This window comes from Ostrea edulis, chromosome 1 (assembly GCF_947568905.1).
Source record: "Ostrea edulis chromosome 1, xbOstEdul1.1, whole genome shotgun sequence".
NCBI classification, from domain to species: domain Eukaryota; kingdom Metazoa; phylum Mollusca; class Bivalvia; order Ostreida; family Ostreidae; genus Ostrea; species Ostrea edulis.
This window is the reverse complement of record NC_079164.1, coordinates 26,080,285-26,097,642: the sequence shown is the minus strand read 5'-3', so window position 1 is coordinate 26,097,642 and position 17,358 is coordinate 26,080,285. Positions and strand designations below refer to the sequence as shown.

At 34.9% G+C, this 17,358-nt stretch overlaps 1 protein-coding gene across 1 annotated transcript in view; it reads left to right on the top strand.

Annotated features, from left to right (window-relative positions):
* Positions 1–17,358, top strand: part of LOC125663808 (enhancer of mRNA-decapping protein 4-like) — a 36,524-nt gene that overhangs the window by 1,795 nt on the left and 17,371 nt on the right. The window contains exons 2-15 of the mRNA XM_048896185.2: positions 667–727; positions 838–930; positions 5,482–5,599; positions 5,944–6,049; positions 7,073–7,259; positions 8,329–8,494; positions 9,030–9,134; positions 10,106–10,215; positions 11,195–11,278; positions 11,917–12,012; positions 12,527–12,635; positions 14,009–14,180; positions 15,348–15,447; positions 15,566–15,660. Coding sequence (XP_048752142.2) covers positions 667–727; positions 838–930; positions 5,482–5,599; positions 5,944–6,049; positions 7,073–7,259; positions 8,329–8,494; positions 9,030–9,134; positions 10,106–10,215; positions 11,195–11,278; positions 11,917–12,012; positions 12,527–12,635; positions 14,009–14,180; positions 15,348–15,447; positions 15,566–15,660 — 1,602 coding nt within the window. The remainder of the gene's footprint in view (positions 1–666; positions 728–837; positions 931–5,481; positions 5,600–5,943; positions 6,050–7,072; positions 7,260–8,328; positions 8,495–9,029; positions 9,135–10,105; positions 10,216–11,194; positions 11,279–11,916; positions 12,013–12,526; positions 12,636–14,008; positions 14,181–15,347; positions 15,448–15,565; positions 15,661–17,358) is intronic.

Below are 17,358 nucleotides of genomic sequence, written 5' to 3'. Positions count from 1 at the left end.
TACTTCATTCACTCAAAGTAATAACAGTGTAATGCAATTTAAGACTTGCGACTTCGTCGTAAGTTGTTTTGTAAAACGGGCCCCAGATGTCCTATTCGTCCAAAGATCAGCTCATATATCATGAGCTTGTGAAAGATGTGAATCAATACACATGGGGAAATAATGATATATTCTGAAAGTAGCAGTGTTTAATTCTTTTTTATAACTTTTTTGTCTTTCATCTGTTCATATACATAAATATATCAATTAGTTTGTTTTGTGTAATCTTGAACATCTAATCGCAATACATTTGACTCAGTTCACTGTTGTAAGAAAATTGACAGATATCAGGACTAAATCTAATTTCTTAGCAAAAGACTATGTACTTAAAAAAAAGGAAAGATATGAATATAAATTGAGAAATGTTCCTCAGAAAAACTAATAATTGTTTTTTTCTAAGATACCGTGATACGTGTGTCACAGTGTGTATCTTATGTTCATCCCTGTATTGCAAAATGTGATGTTTATATAATGCCTGTCATACTTGTGCTTGTTTATTACAATGATTTGTTATTACAATGATTTGTGGTACGTGAATTGTAGCCCATGTTCTTTTCTATGTTGAATACTTTTGACAGAGAATCAGTTATATAGGTGAATAATGAAAGTTAATGTTTTTCATTGCAGCTCTTTCCACAGGAAGTTTGATTGTTCCACCTGGTACAACACTGAATCAAGTAACAGAAAGGTAATTAGAAGTTTGATAATACTGCGAATTGTTAAAAACGACGTGTACCATGTGTAGTTCAAAGGGCATCGTGTCTCACAAATACATGATGTTCAATTGTGTCTTTTTAGTGGCGAAGTTCCCGGGTCAGGTGGTGCAACCAATCCAACGCTGGCAGAACTAATGATGACGATGTATGATGCACCAGTACCAAGACAACTGATGTAAGAGATTAAACTGGACCCAAAACTGTTTTTAGCTCATGTGAGCTAAAAGCTCAAGTGAGCATTTCTGATATTTTGTCTGGGGCGTCCGTATATCCGTGCGTATATAAACTTTTAACATTTTTTACTTCTTCTCAAGAACCACAGACCTAATTTCAGCCAAACTTGCCACAAAGCATGCTTGGGTAAAGAGGATTCAGGTGTGTTCAAAAGAAGTGTCGCACACTTCTTGAAGTGGAGAAAATTAAAAAAAAAAAATAGTAAAAAAAAATAATTTTAGTATCATTTAAAAATCTTATCAAGAACCACTGAGCCAATTTCATACAAATTTGGCACAAATTATCCTTGGGTAAAGGGGATTCAATTTGTTCTATAGAAGGGCCAAACTCTGGCGAAAGGGAAGATAATCAAGAGAATGCAAAAATAGAAGGGCCAAACTCTGCCGAAAGGGGAGATAATCAAGAGAATGCAAAAATAGGATGGGGTCATTTAAAAATCTTTTCGAGAACCACTGGGCCAGAAAAGTTGAAACTTAAGTGAAAGCTTCCTGACATAGTGTAGATTAAAATTTGTTCAAATCACAGCGCTCAGGGGTAGCAGGGGCTGACAAATCCCATTGCCCGATGCCTGGAACATGTAGATTTTCTGGTCAGGCAACTGAATATCGAATGACCACTTGTCCGCGGGCAAGTGACTTAAAAAATCCAAATCAGTGAAAGATAAAATAAAACCTGTTGTACAGTCAGACTGAAATCAAAAGTAAATCATCGTACGAAATGTTTTGTCACAAGGAATGCATACATGAAATATGTATCACTCTGTATTCAAAAGTTATGAGCAAGGTTAAAGTTTTAAAATTTTGGTCAAACTTCAAGGCCAAGATCACATGAAATATCATGGCATAAAATGAATTTTTTTGCCATAAGGAATCCATATCCTAAATATGAAAGCCCTACCTTAAATAAGCTTGACCTTGGATTTTGACTTACTTTTAAGAAAAGTTAATCAAGGCAATATCCTCTGAACTGTTAGAAACAGGGCTTTCATATTTTGTGTATATAATCTCTTATGGCAAGACCTTACATTTCATACCAAGACTTTTTTATCTTGTGACATTGTATCATGATTTTATCAGACCATATGGGCTAGGTTGTGGCCACAATATGGGAATAAAAAAATTTTCTTGGCAAAAAGTCACAATAGCTGAACAACAGCAGGGCCTAGGTGACTCATGCAAGTGATGTGGCCCATGGGCCTCTTGTTATATATTATCTTGTCCATTTATTATATAATTTTTGGTTATTTGTTGATCGGGATGAATTTCAAGTTCAATTTTAGGAGATTATAAGTACAAGGAATTACATGTATAGGCCAATCCGAAAACATGAGTTATCTTTCCTTGATCCGGAACGTAGTACGCTTGCGTAACAGTAGGTTAAGACTTCCGGGTAGTATATTCGAGAAGCGTCATTATCAACAGTGCAGAAGGCCGCAAAGATAATGCTGTATAATTTTACAGTAATCACGCCAACAAATATGTTAACGTTAATAAAAGATCTCAATGCATAGGTTTACTTCATACACGTGCAAATAACAAACTTTGCCTGTAAAAATAATAGAAAATTAATGTTGTAAGTAGAGGAGGACACCCCCCCCCCTCTCCGATAGGATGTTCTATCGTTAAACTGATGTAATTTCCTACGACGGGCCTGTCCCGAGACGTAGTAAGATTATTCTAACTACCCCCCCCCCCCATTTTCCAGGATTTCACGTGTTTTATAACTGAAATTAGTATATATCATATATTGCATACATTTCCTCAGGATCTATAGCCCGTGTTTTAATACAGTCAGATTTATAATAAAATATCAGAAGTTACTTGTTCAATATCAATGTAGTACATTCAGTGATGAAAGTTCTGCCACGATGTACGTCTAGGTATGTCGGACTGACACATCTGGATTCTGAAAATGTTCATCTCCTTCGATTGGTGAGTAAAATTTGTAAATGAAGCAGAGGCCACTGACAGATTTCCAGCTGTCTGCCCACAAATTTTATACAGTTTCAAATACAAGTATAACCATAAAGAATTTCGTCGTCACAAACCATCTTTAAACTGACATGCAATGCTTTGAAAATAAAATAACGTATAATTGAACACCCTGAATTTATAGTCGGCAAGAGTATGTACCTGTAAATACAGCCATTTTGAGTAAAATATTCGGAGTTTTACTCAAATTATTTTGTAAATTTGTGGCGAAAGGGGGTGTCTAAATCTGTCATTGCAATTTCTTTTATGACAAGATACGTGCCTATACATAATCAAATAGATTTCAAGGGGGCTAAAACGAATAAAAGAGGGAAGATACAGAGACGTCAAAAGCATTGTATTAGGGGGGGGGGGGGGTAAACTTACCTATCCCCCAGAGAGTACATTTGAGAATATGCCCCCCCCCCCTTTCCGGGATCACACAGGTCTATGAAAAATAATTTATATCAGTCTAGCAATATTCAACAAAATTAATAAAAAATATTATTTAGTTACCTATTTTACTGCATTTTAAACATATCAGTTGATATTAAAAATCCTAGCTTCATGCTGCAGTGTACAAAATGATTTGCACGTCCACGTCCAGGTACTTTGAAGAAAGTTACCCAATGATTGCAATCTGGTTTATTTTTGAAAGAGTCGATTGGTGGTGGTGGAATAAATTTAGCCCTGATAAAACAATGAAAGCGTTGATTTCCTATTTTAATTGATTTCTTTTATTTTGAAAAGAGGGGGGGGGGGGGGGGCATTTTACATGTATGCAAGATCTTCTCACCACAGGCACTCGACGTTTTAAATATCTATAATAAAAAAAATTGCCTACAAAATAATTATGTCAGTCGTTATTGGATACATATGTAAACAAATGAATGTCTGGGTGATTTCCAATTTAATTTTTAAAATCCCCCCTCCCCCCGAAAATCACTCCCGACTCGATCAAGAAATTCTTCTTCTTTTTTTCCATTAACATTTTCTAACTCACTCGTACAAATGATTTCAACTGTTCTCGATTTTGAACAGCGCCCATACTAATATAACTATATATATAATATATGCGCAGTCTGACTGTGTTACTACCCGGAAGTTGTCATATTCACACTAAATGTAAGAATACAAAGAGAGATAACTCACGTTTTCGGAAAGGCCTATTACCTGAGATAATGCTACGTGAGATAATGTTGATGAGTTATAAGTCTTGTGAACATTAGAAATAGGTAACTTATATAACAAACCAAAGGCTAACAGAATTTCTGTAATTAATATTTTTCACTCAACGGGAACTTTATTTTTATGTAAATTTGCGCAGGGTTTGACACTAAGGCACGTCCGACCGACCGAGTCTACTAAATGATAGGTCAGGTCGGGTAAAATATCGATTTACTAGTCCGACTGGTCGTGTTGAAAAAATAAGCAAGAAACTTTAGTTTAAACCATAAGATATCTTATTTTTAACTAACAAAAATAACTGTAAAGAGTTTGCGAGCAATTTTGAACCGCATGATGACAAAATCTCTATTTTTAGTTCTAATATATAAGTCGCTGTCGGAAGTGATGTTTTACGACATTTACTCTTTGTTAATGTGTGTAAAGTTATGTTTCGGATAAATAGATATAAACTGAATTTATTTTCGTTTAAAAAAACCAAAACAGATTATTTTAATTGAATATCAAATTAATAAATTACATCGTAAATAGCCATTTTTCGATGTTGACACATGTGCGGGAATGTCCCGACTTCTCGTCCTCAAGGAAGGATGTTCCGAGAGAAAAAAAGGAATAGGTTGGGAAGAAACAAAACAGGGCTTGTGAAATAGAAATTTTGAGGCCATTTTATTCTAACAAATGGACTAAAGAATTTCTGTGCCGAGTAGAATTTAAAGAAACAGAAAATGCGTTTGAAAATAAAAGCATTAAATTGAATGACGAGACTAAAAGATGTTTTTGAGACAATTAAGTACGTTTTAGTTTAAACTTAACGTTTGTCATTTGAATTATGTACTTAAATATGGAGAAACCACCAGGGTTTTTTTCTCTGGTAAGTTGGCCAGGGCTAGTTGATGTAAGGTCAGGTCTAGTAAAAATCATTTGAAGTAGCCCGACTGGTCTAGTGCTCAAAAAAGTAAATGTCAAACCCTGTTGCGAGGTTGCTTTGTTACTGTAAATATAAGGTTCTAATAATATGAACATGTTCATGCATACAAATCATGATGAACAAAGTGAATGTTATTTAAATTTTGTTTCTCTGATAAATATGACATGGCAAAATCAAAAACCCAGTTGCACAAAAGTGAGTTAAGTTTAACTGACAATTAACGTCTAGTTATCATTATATAATGTAAGAGTTAATTACAAGTTTAACTGTTAGATAAAGTTAACTAACCTTCGTGCAACAGATTTACAATATACAGTACATGTATTAGTATACATTCAATGTACATGTACAACTCTATGTGTTCAGTAGATTTTATATGCCAGTAATGGGGGTAGTGTTTTTTTTATAGCACTCTACAAGGAAGTGACACTGCCAACAGTTTTAGTGTGTATGGTAGAGAGGTGGAGATAATTACCAGCAAACCTAATGATGCAATTAGCTCTCAAGCCAAAACGGGCAGCAATAAGGTGAGAGGAGAAGGACTGAAAAGCTGTTACAATACTTGTAAGGAGAAGATGAGAAAAGCAAAGTTGGCATTGTACTTGAAAGGATGATTCTATAAGTGCTTGTACTTGTACTGGCACACATTTCTATAGTAGATTTTTGCCAGATTTAGTATTATGAAATAATTGCACACAAAAAAAAATCTTTAATAAATTCAAGCACAGTTTGGGTGTTTGATTGTAATAGTGCTGAAGTTCACAACAGCTACATGTAATTAACTTTTTGCAAAATCCGTTATTCTTATACATGTACTTAATTATTAAAGATGAATTAACGCTTAGTTGTATTTCATTTGACAATTTTGTAGGTGAAGACTACGCCAGTTGTGAAGTTTGAATGGGAGCCAGTGTATTATGTTGGAAATTTGGTTACGCTACACCGACTTAATATTTATGCTGCGTACTCGCTCCGAGGTACATTTTGATAACTAACTTGGGGGTCTATTTCGATAATTCACTTAGTCTTGGATACATTATAATAACTCACTATAGATTCATTTCGATTTATTCAGAGGTACGTTTTGATAACTCACTTCAAGGCGCACTGAGATAACTCAATCTGAGATATGTTTTTGATACCCTTTATTACGAAATTTTGTGTAATTTGTAGAAATATAATCAATTGCTTATAAAGGAACTATTCAGTGTTGGCAGCTTAGACTTCTTAAGGTGCTCTTGGGCTGTTTGAGGGTAGTCTTGTTTGTGGGTGAAAAAATGAGGAAATGCTGTGTAAGGTGTTTTTGTTGTATGCTGAAAAGACATGTACATGTAGGTAATAACATGGGACAAATTTGTTTGAGTTATTTCTCATCAATTCAACAAGCTGATTTTTAATAAGGGGTTTTTTTTTTTTGCATAGTTACATGTACATGTATATACACAATAGTGAAAATAATTAGCATTGTGATACCTAATGTACGGAGAATGTGATGCCAGGTAAAGCTACAAAAATTTAAATGATAAACATGTATTATGAGATTTTTTGGGGCCAGTAAATTTTCACTGTGGGCCAATAAATTCAGACAGTCCACTAGTCCTACTGGTCAGCAAATTTGAAACATTATTGTGAAGACTGGATATTAAACTTACTTTGAGGTAACGTTTGATAACTTGTTCTGTGGTCCATTTTGATAACTCACTCAGAGATACATGTACGTAACGATAACTCACTGTTATACATTTTAATAACTGCTCAGGGGAACATACAGTGTAAATCTGTATGGTGTATTTTAACTCACTTGGGTACATTTTGCTAACTTGCTATGAGATCTATTAGGCTTGTTCTTTAGGAATTTTCTAAAGTGAGACTCTTTGTAGTATCTACATGTATATGTATTACTCATTTCGCACATAAATACATGTATTATCCGTTTTAGAATGGTATACAATTACATTTATAAATGACTGTGTCTTTAAGGAGTGTTTGTTTTTGTGTAGGGAAGTCTGGTGGTGTTGTGCGGATCATTAACAGGAAGACAGCGGAGCGGGCGTTACTGAAGGATCTAACAGGACGTGTGGTAGACATAGCATTCGCTTACACCGATGATGTCATCCTGGCAGCTGTTGATGAAATAGGAAATCTTCTTGTCCACAGCGTCAAAGAGGGAGAGGATAAAAAGCTTCAGTATCCTAAATCTGTGTAGAATAACTTTTGTTTGATGTGTTATTAGGTCAAAAGACTGAAACCAATATTGGTAATTGTAAATTATGGTAGATTTCCAGGTGTGGATACCTTAGGTTTTTAATTTGGCTCTGTATCATAATTAAACCAGTACAGTAATGAACTAATTCAAAACCACAGGAAATGCTGTAATATTCATTGAGTAGTTGACGTATTTCGACCTTAGATGGCCATCACCAGAAATTATGGATGAGGACTACCTAAGGCTGATAACAATTAACCACTCATATATTACCATAACAATTTCTGTTGTATTGGATTTCTGGGTTTTTTTGTATTGCTGATGGTTTTTTATTTGACAGTACTGGGTGCATGTGTATGAAATTAGCAGCACTTATTTGCTGTGCAAAACTGTATCTTTCAATATGTTGATAAGTTGTAACAACAGTCACATTTTGAGTACAAGTGCAGAGCTCAAAATTTCAAACAAGGAACATTGCCTTAAAATTGTTGATATTTTGATAAATAGAAAGAATATTAGTGTGCTTTTAAATGTTGGTTTTCATTGTCCTAAAATTTTATGCCCACATAATCAGAGATATGGGGCATACAGTTTTGGTCTGTCTGTCTCTGTGCAGAAACTCCTTGCCCATAACTTTTGAATGGATGGTGATATGGCTTTCATATTTCACAAGTGTATTCCTTATGACAAGACCTTTCTTTTAGTACCAAAAGTTTTGACCTTGTGACTTTCATCTTAGGAGTTTAAGCTACTTTTGAAAAACTTTACCTTTGTCATAACTTTTGAGTGGTTAGTGAGAGGGCTTTCATATTCAACATGTGTATTCCTTGTGGCATGAACCTTTCTTTGGATACCAAATTACTTTGCTGCCATACGGGGGCATCAGTGTTTCACAAACGCATAGCAGGGTGTTTATATGTATGTACTTTCATCATCCGTAAATTGTTTGGTTAATAGAAAATATAGCAGTGTATCTGTAGGTGCATTTATTTAAAAATCATTGTTGTGATAAAGCCGTAGAATGTTGTGTGTTTCCTTCACCTATCTAAGAGTACCACTGCTGCTGAAGATATCTCGTCCTCGGGGAACCCCCTCCACGGAGTACCATCGGGTTATCTGGTGTCCCTTTATTCCTGACGACTGTGACGACAGTTCCGCTACAGAGTCTTCTACTCAGGATGCGTCCAGAGTTCTGGTGCTGACGCACGGAGAAAGGGTAGGTTTATGTTTTATCTATGATGCACGGAGAGAGGGTAGCTTATGTTTTATCTATGATGCACAGAGAAAGTGTAGGTTTATGTTTTATTTATGATGCATGGAGAAAGGGTAGGTTCATGTTTTATTTATTGTAAGTTATTAGTCCTCAGCTTTATGGGGCTGAATTGAAATTTATGGAAAATATTTTTAACCAAAATCAAGATTAAAAAATTTTTGTTTACAATATGCTGAGAAGATTTCCAAGTTACAAGTCAGTATATGATTTTATTATGCAATACTGTCTATCAAGTATAGTGGGTGAAAATGTTGTAGCTTTTTTTGGGGGGGTGGTGGATTTGATTTGAAGCATTATACATTGTAAATGTAATTTCCTAAAGAATAAAAAGAATGACTGAAAATTCTTTAAGTTTGACTTACTTCTCTTCATCCTCCAAAGCTAACGTTTCCAGCACTCAAAAAATCTTAGATACCTAATACACAGTGTATTTATCTGACAAAGTAAAACTGCATTGATAAATGTTTTATATTTGTAGTCTGAGATTTTGAATGTAGACATAGTGACAAGGGAGCATGGCAGCGGACCTATATCAGTAGAGGATGTGGAGTACGGGCTCATCCGAATCGACAGTCACACACAGGTCTGTTTGCATGTTACTACTATAATAATAGCCTTTATTTATCCAAGATAACACAAATTAGCATATAGCTAGTTTCCATTGTGGTCCTGCAATTACTGTACTACAGTAACTTATAGTGAAGTGTGAGGGATGAACAATGTTGATTTTTTATAAACGTAATTTGTTATATCCAATAAGTTCATCTCACGTTTTAAAACTACTGGGATCAAAATAACCTCGCTGTAAGTGTGAATTAATTATATGTGTGTTCGCTATAACTGTGTTTTACTGTATATTACCTACAGTTGATCTTCGTTATCTGGAATATCGATATCACGAATATTACGGATATGTCAGAAGTGAGTTGAAAGTCCCAACTACATCTTCTGTATGTATTTTAACCTCAATATCTCGAAACTTTTGGATATCTCTAAGTTTTTTTCTTTGTTTCATCGAGTTCGAGATAACAAGTTTAGACTGTATCATATAAGACACTGTCAAAGATTTGTTTGCATGGTTACTTAACCATTGTACTCAGCATAAGTATGCATACAGACACAGCTTGATCTGTATTGTTATGTGGGAATATGAATTGTATCGCATTTCTGTCATCCCTAGTGTGTATTTTGAAGTTGTCATATTAAGTAGTTATGCTACACCAGAGAAATTTGATATGGATGAAAAGTGGAGGATACGTACGACAATATTTTGAAATTGAAAACTTTCAAATTTGCTTCATTTAGTCAAAAAATGCAGTTTTTAGTAGAAAGCTATCTGAAAAACATTTAAAACCCGTGCTGGACTAGAACCCGTGATCTACAGTTTAGTAGATGACATGCTGACTTATTGAGCTTCTCTGACAGCCAGGTGATGATCTTTGAAATGAATTGACAAATATTGCTGATATTTATATTTTCATTCACGTTTTAAAGGGAAGTTAACCATTAATGTGATGTAGAGTACCTCCTTAAATGTTTCTGTTTCGGTTGTAGGCTGTGATGGATGCTGCCTTTTCTCCTGATGGCACAGCCCTCGCTACAGCTAGTCTAGATGGAGAGGTCAAATTCTTCCAAGTCAACATGAGTGAAAGTACTTCTCCAAGGTAAAGTCTCGTCTCATTATATACAGGTATTAAGAACCTTTCTATGAATTTGTTTCAGCTCATTATATACAGGTATTAAGGACCTTTCTATGAATTTGTTTCAGCTCATTATATACAGGTATTAAGGACCTTTCTATGAATTTGTTTCAGCTCATTATATACAGGTATTAAGGACCTTTCTATGAATTTGTTTCAGCTCATTATATACAAGTATTAAGGACCTTTTTATGAATTTGTTTCAGCTCATTATATACAGGTATTAAGGACCTTTCTATGAATTTGTTTCAGCTCATTATATACAGGTATTAAGGACCTTTCTATGAATTTGTTTCAGCTCATTATATACAGGTATTAAGGACCTTTCTATGAATTTGTTTCAGCTCATTATATACAGGTATTAAGGACCTTTCTATGAATTTGTTTCAGCTCATTATATACAGGTATTAAGGACCTTTCTATGAATTTGTTTCAGCTCATTATATACAGGTATTAAGGACCTTTCTATGAATTTGTTTCAGCTCATTATATACAGGTATTAAGGACCTTTCTATGAATTTGTTGAATGATTGTGAAAATCATGAAACTGTGGAATCACTTAAATTCGTTGAGCTCAGTTTTCGTGAATTGTTGAGATTTGACAGTTTCGTTGAGATTTAATTTGTGGAGATGGTTTCTGAACGTGGAAAATGAACTACATGTATTTTGTGTATTTTATTGTGGTTTGAAATTCATGGAATATAGGTACTCTTTCTCCGAAATAAAAAAAAAATTGAGCCCCTGCTAAATCTAATGATTCCACAGTATTGTATTATTAGAAGTCCATGGTACAAATAGATATTAAAAATTGACTCAAAGTTTCTTATCCCTCAGAAAAAAGAAAACATGATAACACAGAAAATACTAGGGGAATGCAATCTCTAGTATATAATACACACAATATCTGTATAATATTACATTTGTATTGTATTAACGTTTGTAGATGTTTACATCAATGGAAGCCACACGATGGGAAACAGTTGTCTTCCTTGTTCTTTCTGGATGATCACAGAAACTCCAGTGCAGAGTAAGGATATGTTACTGAAGATATGGCACCCCCCCCCCTTTATTAACTGGTACCGATTAATGGTACCATTCCCAATGCGAAATACTATAATTTTTTTTCCAATTTTCAGGCTAAAAAAATGCCCAGTAGCAAACTTCGAGTCTTGCTTTGTATGAAACAATGTAAATATACAAGTTTACTAATTTTTTTAATTCCTAAATAGAAAGTAGAGGTCAATAAAATGGTGCTTATTTGTAAATTTGTAAACGATGAATACTTGTTTATTCTTTAAAATATGGTTTATTCATTGTTCATTTTAAAACAAATGCCATTTGTTGGCTTGAAAGAAAATTCCTAATTTGTTCTATTTTGCCACTATTTTTCCCAATTGAATGGGATCTGAACCATTCCCATAAGGTAGGGGAAAAATGCTGAAGACAGTTTAAAGAAAGTTTAAGTTTATGCTTGCAAAATACATTGTACTACATTGTAAGATGGGGATAAAGAAGATATACACTGTAGATGTTTACAATGTATCAAAGTTTTATGTTTCTAAAGAGAAAACTGTATTCTGCCTGTACGTGTGTGTGTGTGTGTGTGTTTGTCCAGCAGACTGCCGGGCATTAAATGTGTCTTCATGATGGTGTTTTATTTCACAGTACTCAGTTTTGGAGGTTTGCTGTCACTGGAGCCTGTAATAACCAGGAAATTAAAATCTGGAGCTGTGAATCTTGGGTCTGTCTCCAGACATTGAGGTAGGCTGATTATAGGAGTGAAGTGGAATTTGAAGTAGAATTTTATTGTGTGCAGTGATATCATTTTTACAACAGGTATTATTTTGCATTTTGTGTCATAAACATATGAAAAATTTCATAATTTGAAATTAATGTGTTAAAATAAGAAAAGTATTTCAATACTTGTAATATTGAAAGTTTGACTGCTTCATTAAAATGGAAGAGAGAGCATTCTGTTCTGTCTTGAAACAGTGCAGATAGCGAGATAAAAATTCTTACTGTACATCAGCAATTTAATTTGGTTTAAATTTTTGTAAAAGAGGAAAAAAGTAAAATCAAATTGATTGTTCTCTCACAGTATGAGAGAGTTAAATAGATAGGAATCCTTGCCCGTTACTATTAATTTAATTACATGTACATCCTTTAGACAAATAAGGTCCCACTAGATGATGACTGAATTGTACGATGAAGATGTGTATTTGCATATTGAAGTTGAAACTTGACACTCGTACTTGTAAATGTTATCTGTTTTCAGATTTATGTGTCCACCAGATCTGCCCACAAACTTTAGTGCTGAACCCTGTATGAAAGCAGGATTAGATCTGAGTGCTAAGTACTTGGTGCTCTCTGATATAAAGAGACAGGTATGATCTGAATGTCAGCCCTTTCATGCCAGGGCTGTGCCTTTATATTTGCCTAGATACATGCAGCTAAGCCAAAGTGCCCCCAAACATTGAGTCAAGCCATCCTCAAGTTTAAGTCCTCATTCCTTTATAGATATTTTTGGAAGGACTACCTACAGCTAGATATACATGTAACTAGAGTACCTCCCAATACTGGTCAAACCCTCCTCAATGTTCAGACAAATACTGTGAACTTTATCACCATCCTCAATGTTCAGACAAATACTGTGAACTTTATCACCATCCCCAATGTTCAGACAAATACTGTGAACTTTATCACCATCCCCAATGTTCAGACAAATACTGTGAACTTTATCACCGTCCCCAATGTTCAGACAAATACTGTGAACTTTATCACCATCCTCAATGTTCAGACAAATACTGTGAACTTTATCACCATCCCCAATGTTCAGACAAATACTGTGAACTTTATCACCATCCTCAATGTTCAGACAAATACTGTGACTTTATCACCGTCCCCAATGTTCAGACAAATACTGTGAACTTTATCACCATCCCCAATGTTCAGACAAATACTGTGAACTTTATCACCATCCCCAATGTTCATAGAAATTTGATGACAAATATGGTGAACCTTCTTACTTCTACTTCTTTTTTTTTGGTAAGACTATTCCATTGTGCATTAGTGAATAATTTCATACATTCATGCTCTTGTATAATGGTGGTACAGTGTATATAAGAATCAGTGTGCAGATCAAAGTGAGGGGAGGAGTGTGGTATTTAGTCAAATATGTGAGCAATAGAAATAGAATTACAATTCTTAAAGGCTTTTAAACACTGAAAAGGTTATCAGACTTTGTGTATATTTGAAATGTATCAGGCATGTGTACTTCGTTAAACATTGTACTTGCCTTGAAAGTCACAGTGAAAGTTTGTTTGTTACGTGTAAGGATAGACACAGCTTCACCTCTCCTCCAAAGTTGCCACTTTAAGGATTTTATTTGGTTAAAATAAGCAATTTGCACTACATGTACGATCTAGAAAATAATGGAATGAATAGACCACAATTTGATAAATATCACATGATTATGTTGTTTTTATATCAACATGATATCCCTATAGTAACATCATATAGTGTTACAATCAGTAGGGGCCAGATTTGACAAGAATTGATATCATGAATAGAGAGTGTAGGGGAAGTCTGGCTTCTGTATTCCATGTCATCTGATCAGTGCCACAATCAAAAACAGTCTGAAGAAATATTGAGGTGATGTGACTTATACGTAGATATTATATTGTCTTGTCCTGCTCAGTATGTAGATGTAGATGGAAATACACAGATGTGTTTATTAAGTGTCTAATTCTCACTTCAGGTGCTGTATGTTTTACAAATACACCAAGACTCGGCTGCCAACACGGCTCATGTCAGTTCTGTTTCCGAGTTCCTCTTGGCACAATCCTGCCTCAGCTTTGCCATCCTGGATGCCAGCAAGAAGAAGTTTAAGAAAGTCACAGAAGAATCTCATCTGGATGAAATAACCACTGGTAAATAAAGCCTTAATGTGGTTTAGTATACATGATAATGAACATGGATTCTGTAGCTCCATAACTATCAGTCAGGGGTATAATGCAAACAAATAACTCATAGGAATTATTTTTTAAAAATGAGTTACCTTTCTTTGCTTATTAATAGCTCCTGTCCTTCATCAATATTACTCTTTCCTTCATTAACAGCTCAAACAAGTTGACTTGTTTACGCTATTTTGTGTTATCCCCCTTTACTTCACACCAGGTACATCACAGACTTTCACTTGTACACCAAGATGAAAAGAAATGTTTATTTGAAAGCTTGCTTAATCCAAGAAAAGTGCAGAAAATTGTTCATTTGTCGATAAAGATGTAAAAAATGTAAAATGTTTAAATAAAAAAAACCCAACCCACCTCTAAGTAATGAGTAAATACTACTAGTCTACACCTGCTACATGTCTCCTGCCACCACATCTTCTATACTTAAAGGAATCCCAGAATGCAATATGTATTGACGGGAAATACGGAGAACAAAAATCTATTATCCCTTTATTGAAGATTGGAGGGTATATTGTTTTTGCCCTGTCTCTCTGTCAGAAACTCTTACCTTGCTCGTAAACTTTGAATAGTGTGCAATGTGTTGAGTGTACATGCACATTCCTTGTGACAAGACCAATGTTTTGACCTTGTGATCTGGACTTTGGAGTTTGCTTACTTTTAAGAAAAGTTAACCTCGGCAATATCTTTTGAGCTATTTAAGGTGGGGCTTTCATATAGATTCCTTATGACAAGACCTTTCTTTTAAGTTTTTGTTGCCTGGGGGGGGGGGGGGGGGGGGGGGGGGGTAGTGTTTCATAAACGCATATTGTTTCTAATAGGTTTTCTGTTAATGTTATCATTATTGTCAATTATATTTATGTGTCCATGATTCTTCTGTGTATGAGAAAGAGAGAGGTTCTTGTGGTTTCAGTAGGTGTCAAATTTTAAAATATGTTTTGTGCTCTGATGCTTATTTACATCCATGTTCTTGCATATGTTTCATACATGCTTTGCTCAAATATGATCCTGTGTATGTAGATATTAGAAATGTGATTCAGCATGTTGTAATTGGTATACAGGACAAAGTTTAAAAAACAGAAGAATCTAATCTTGTATTTGCTTGATGATTTCCTTGTACTATTGCAGGTGAATTGGATCGAGATGATGGAGGGGAGGATCCAGAACAGAGACAGGAGGTGGTAAATGCCTCAGGAGTACAGATCAAGCTCTACACTGTCCATCCCAAGTAGGATGCAAAGCAAAACCTTTTTTTTAAATATTCAGACATTATACTGTAATGAATTTATTTTATTTAATCCAGGAAAAGGGAAACAACTTTATATGCTTTCATATTTCTCCTCTAGAGCCCTGCAGGAGTTGCTGATTCGATTTCGACCCGAGTCGTCTGCACCCCCTGCCCCGACACCTTCTGTTAGTACGATCTCTCATGATGATACAGGTAACTACTTGCAGTGACTTAAAAACGTTACATCTTTATCGCCATGATATTTTTTCTCTGCCATTGTGTAAGTTCTATGAATTGGTACTGTCTAGGTTGCTCATTAATGTCAATGGGGGTGCTGCCATATGGCAGGTGCCCTATAGTAATCACTGTGTGTGTCCATCTGTCTGCCTGTCTGTCCATCAGTACTTTCTAATTTAAGTTTCCTTGGGAGTATTTTCCTAAATTTTAAGCATAATACTTGGATTAGGCAGAAGACCCTTTTCCAGATTTCTTGCAGGGCCCTGTCTGACTTGTCAGTTTTCTGGTTGTTTTACATTAGAATAGAGCTTCATGTTCTCTGATTGTGTATACATCCCTCTCAGAGGATCTTATAATGGTATAATGTGTCTGTCTGTCAGTTTGTTAGGGCTTTTTTGTCCATATTGTGTTCAGCACCATGTGATGTTTAGGATGTAGATCACCATGCATTGTCAGTGCCTCCAAGGATGAGGATGCACTGAATAGCTTTGTGCTTCATGATACCCCTTTGTATTGTCCAGTGTTCATGGCTTGTATTGTACACATACAGGTACTTTGTATCGTGGTTTGAGAACAGAAATAAATGGGATTTTTTTGTTTTAGGGTTGTTGACGAGTTACTGAGTAGTTGTCAGAAGGTCCAAATATTTGATACTAAACTTGATGTCAATACCCGGAAATTAAAAAAAATCATGTTATTTAATGCTGTTAATACTTTAGCAGTTTCAGGGCTTGAAGCTAACTTTTTATGTCACCAGTCCAGCCGGACTGATGGGGTATAATTTTAACCAGTCCGCAGAAAAAATTACCAGTCCAACAGAGTTTTCCAGAAATAATCAAATATATTTTGTTGATATCATTAAAATGAAATTTAACTCATTATGCCTTAGACAATATTGTAACACTTAAATGTGGGATTGATATTTACGAATCAGATTCGTCCGATTGATTAAACAGATCGAAGCATGCCAAATGTGTATGAAATTTCATATTAAGTATATTTTCCAAAATGATGCTTTAGAAATTTAACCAGTCCCATCAGACTGACTAAAACAAATGTCAGTCAGTCCGCCAGACTTTTAGCCAGTCACAGACTGACGGACATATGTTAATTTCGAGCCCTGAGTTTTAATTTTTATAAATCACCTTACCGTTTGCCAAATTACCTGTTAGTTTGAATTTAAAACCTTGTCTTGTTTTGACAACAATCAATATATTAATACCTAGTTCTGCAACAGGACAGTGAATGGCTTGCCAGGTAGTCAGGGACATCCCATGCATGAATATTGTTACATAAAGAAATGCCAATTCAATTAAACACTGTTCAACTTTATTCTATAATTACAGTTTTCCACAAAATTCAATGCAGGTTTTTGTACTGGTTGGAATAAATGTGCTGCTGACATCTCCAAAGAATGGAAATACTCACAAGTAGATGGCCTTCATCGCCAATTATTTCATTATCTCATTGAATAAGAACGCTGGGTCTTAGAATGAAATCTCATGTATCATAATTATGTTACCTCTTAATATTCATTAAGACCTAATAATTAGGTAATATGATAATATCACTTTGTTATGAGATTTTCTATTCATTTACTTGCAATTATTTGATAATGATTGAATGGCCAAGTGCTTGATCGGAAAATCTTGCTAGCAACGGGTTACTTATAAT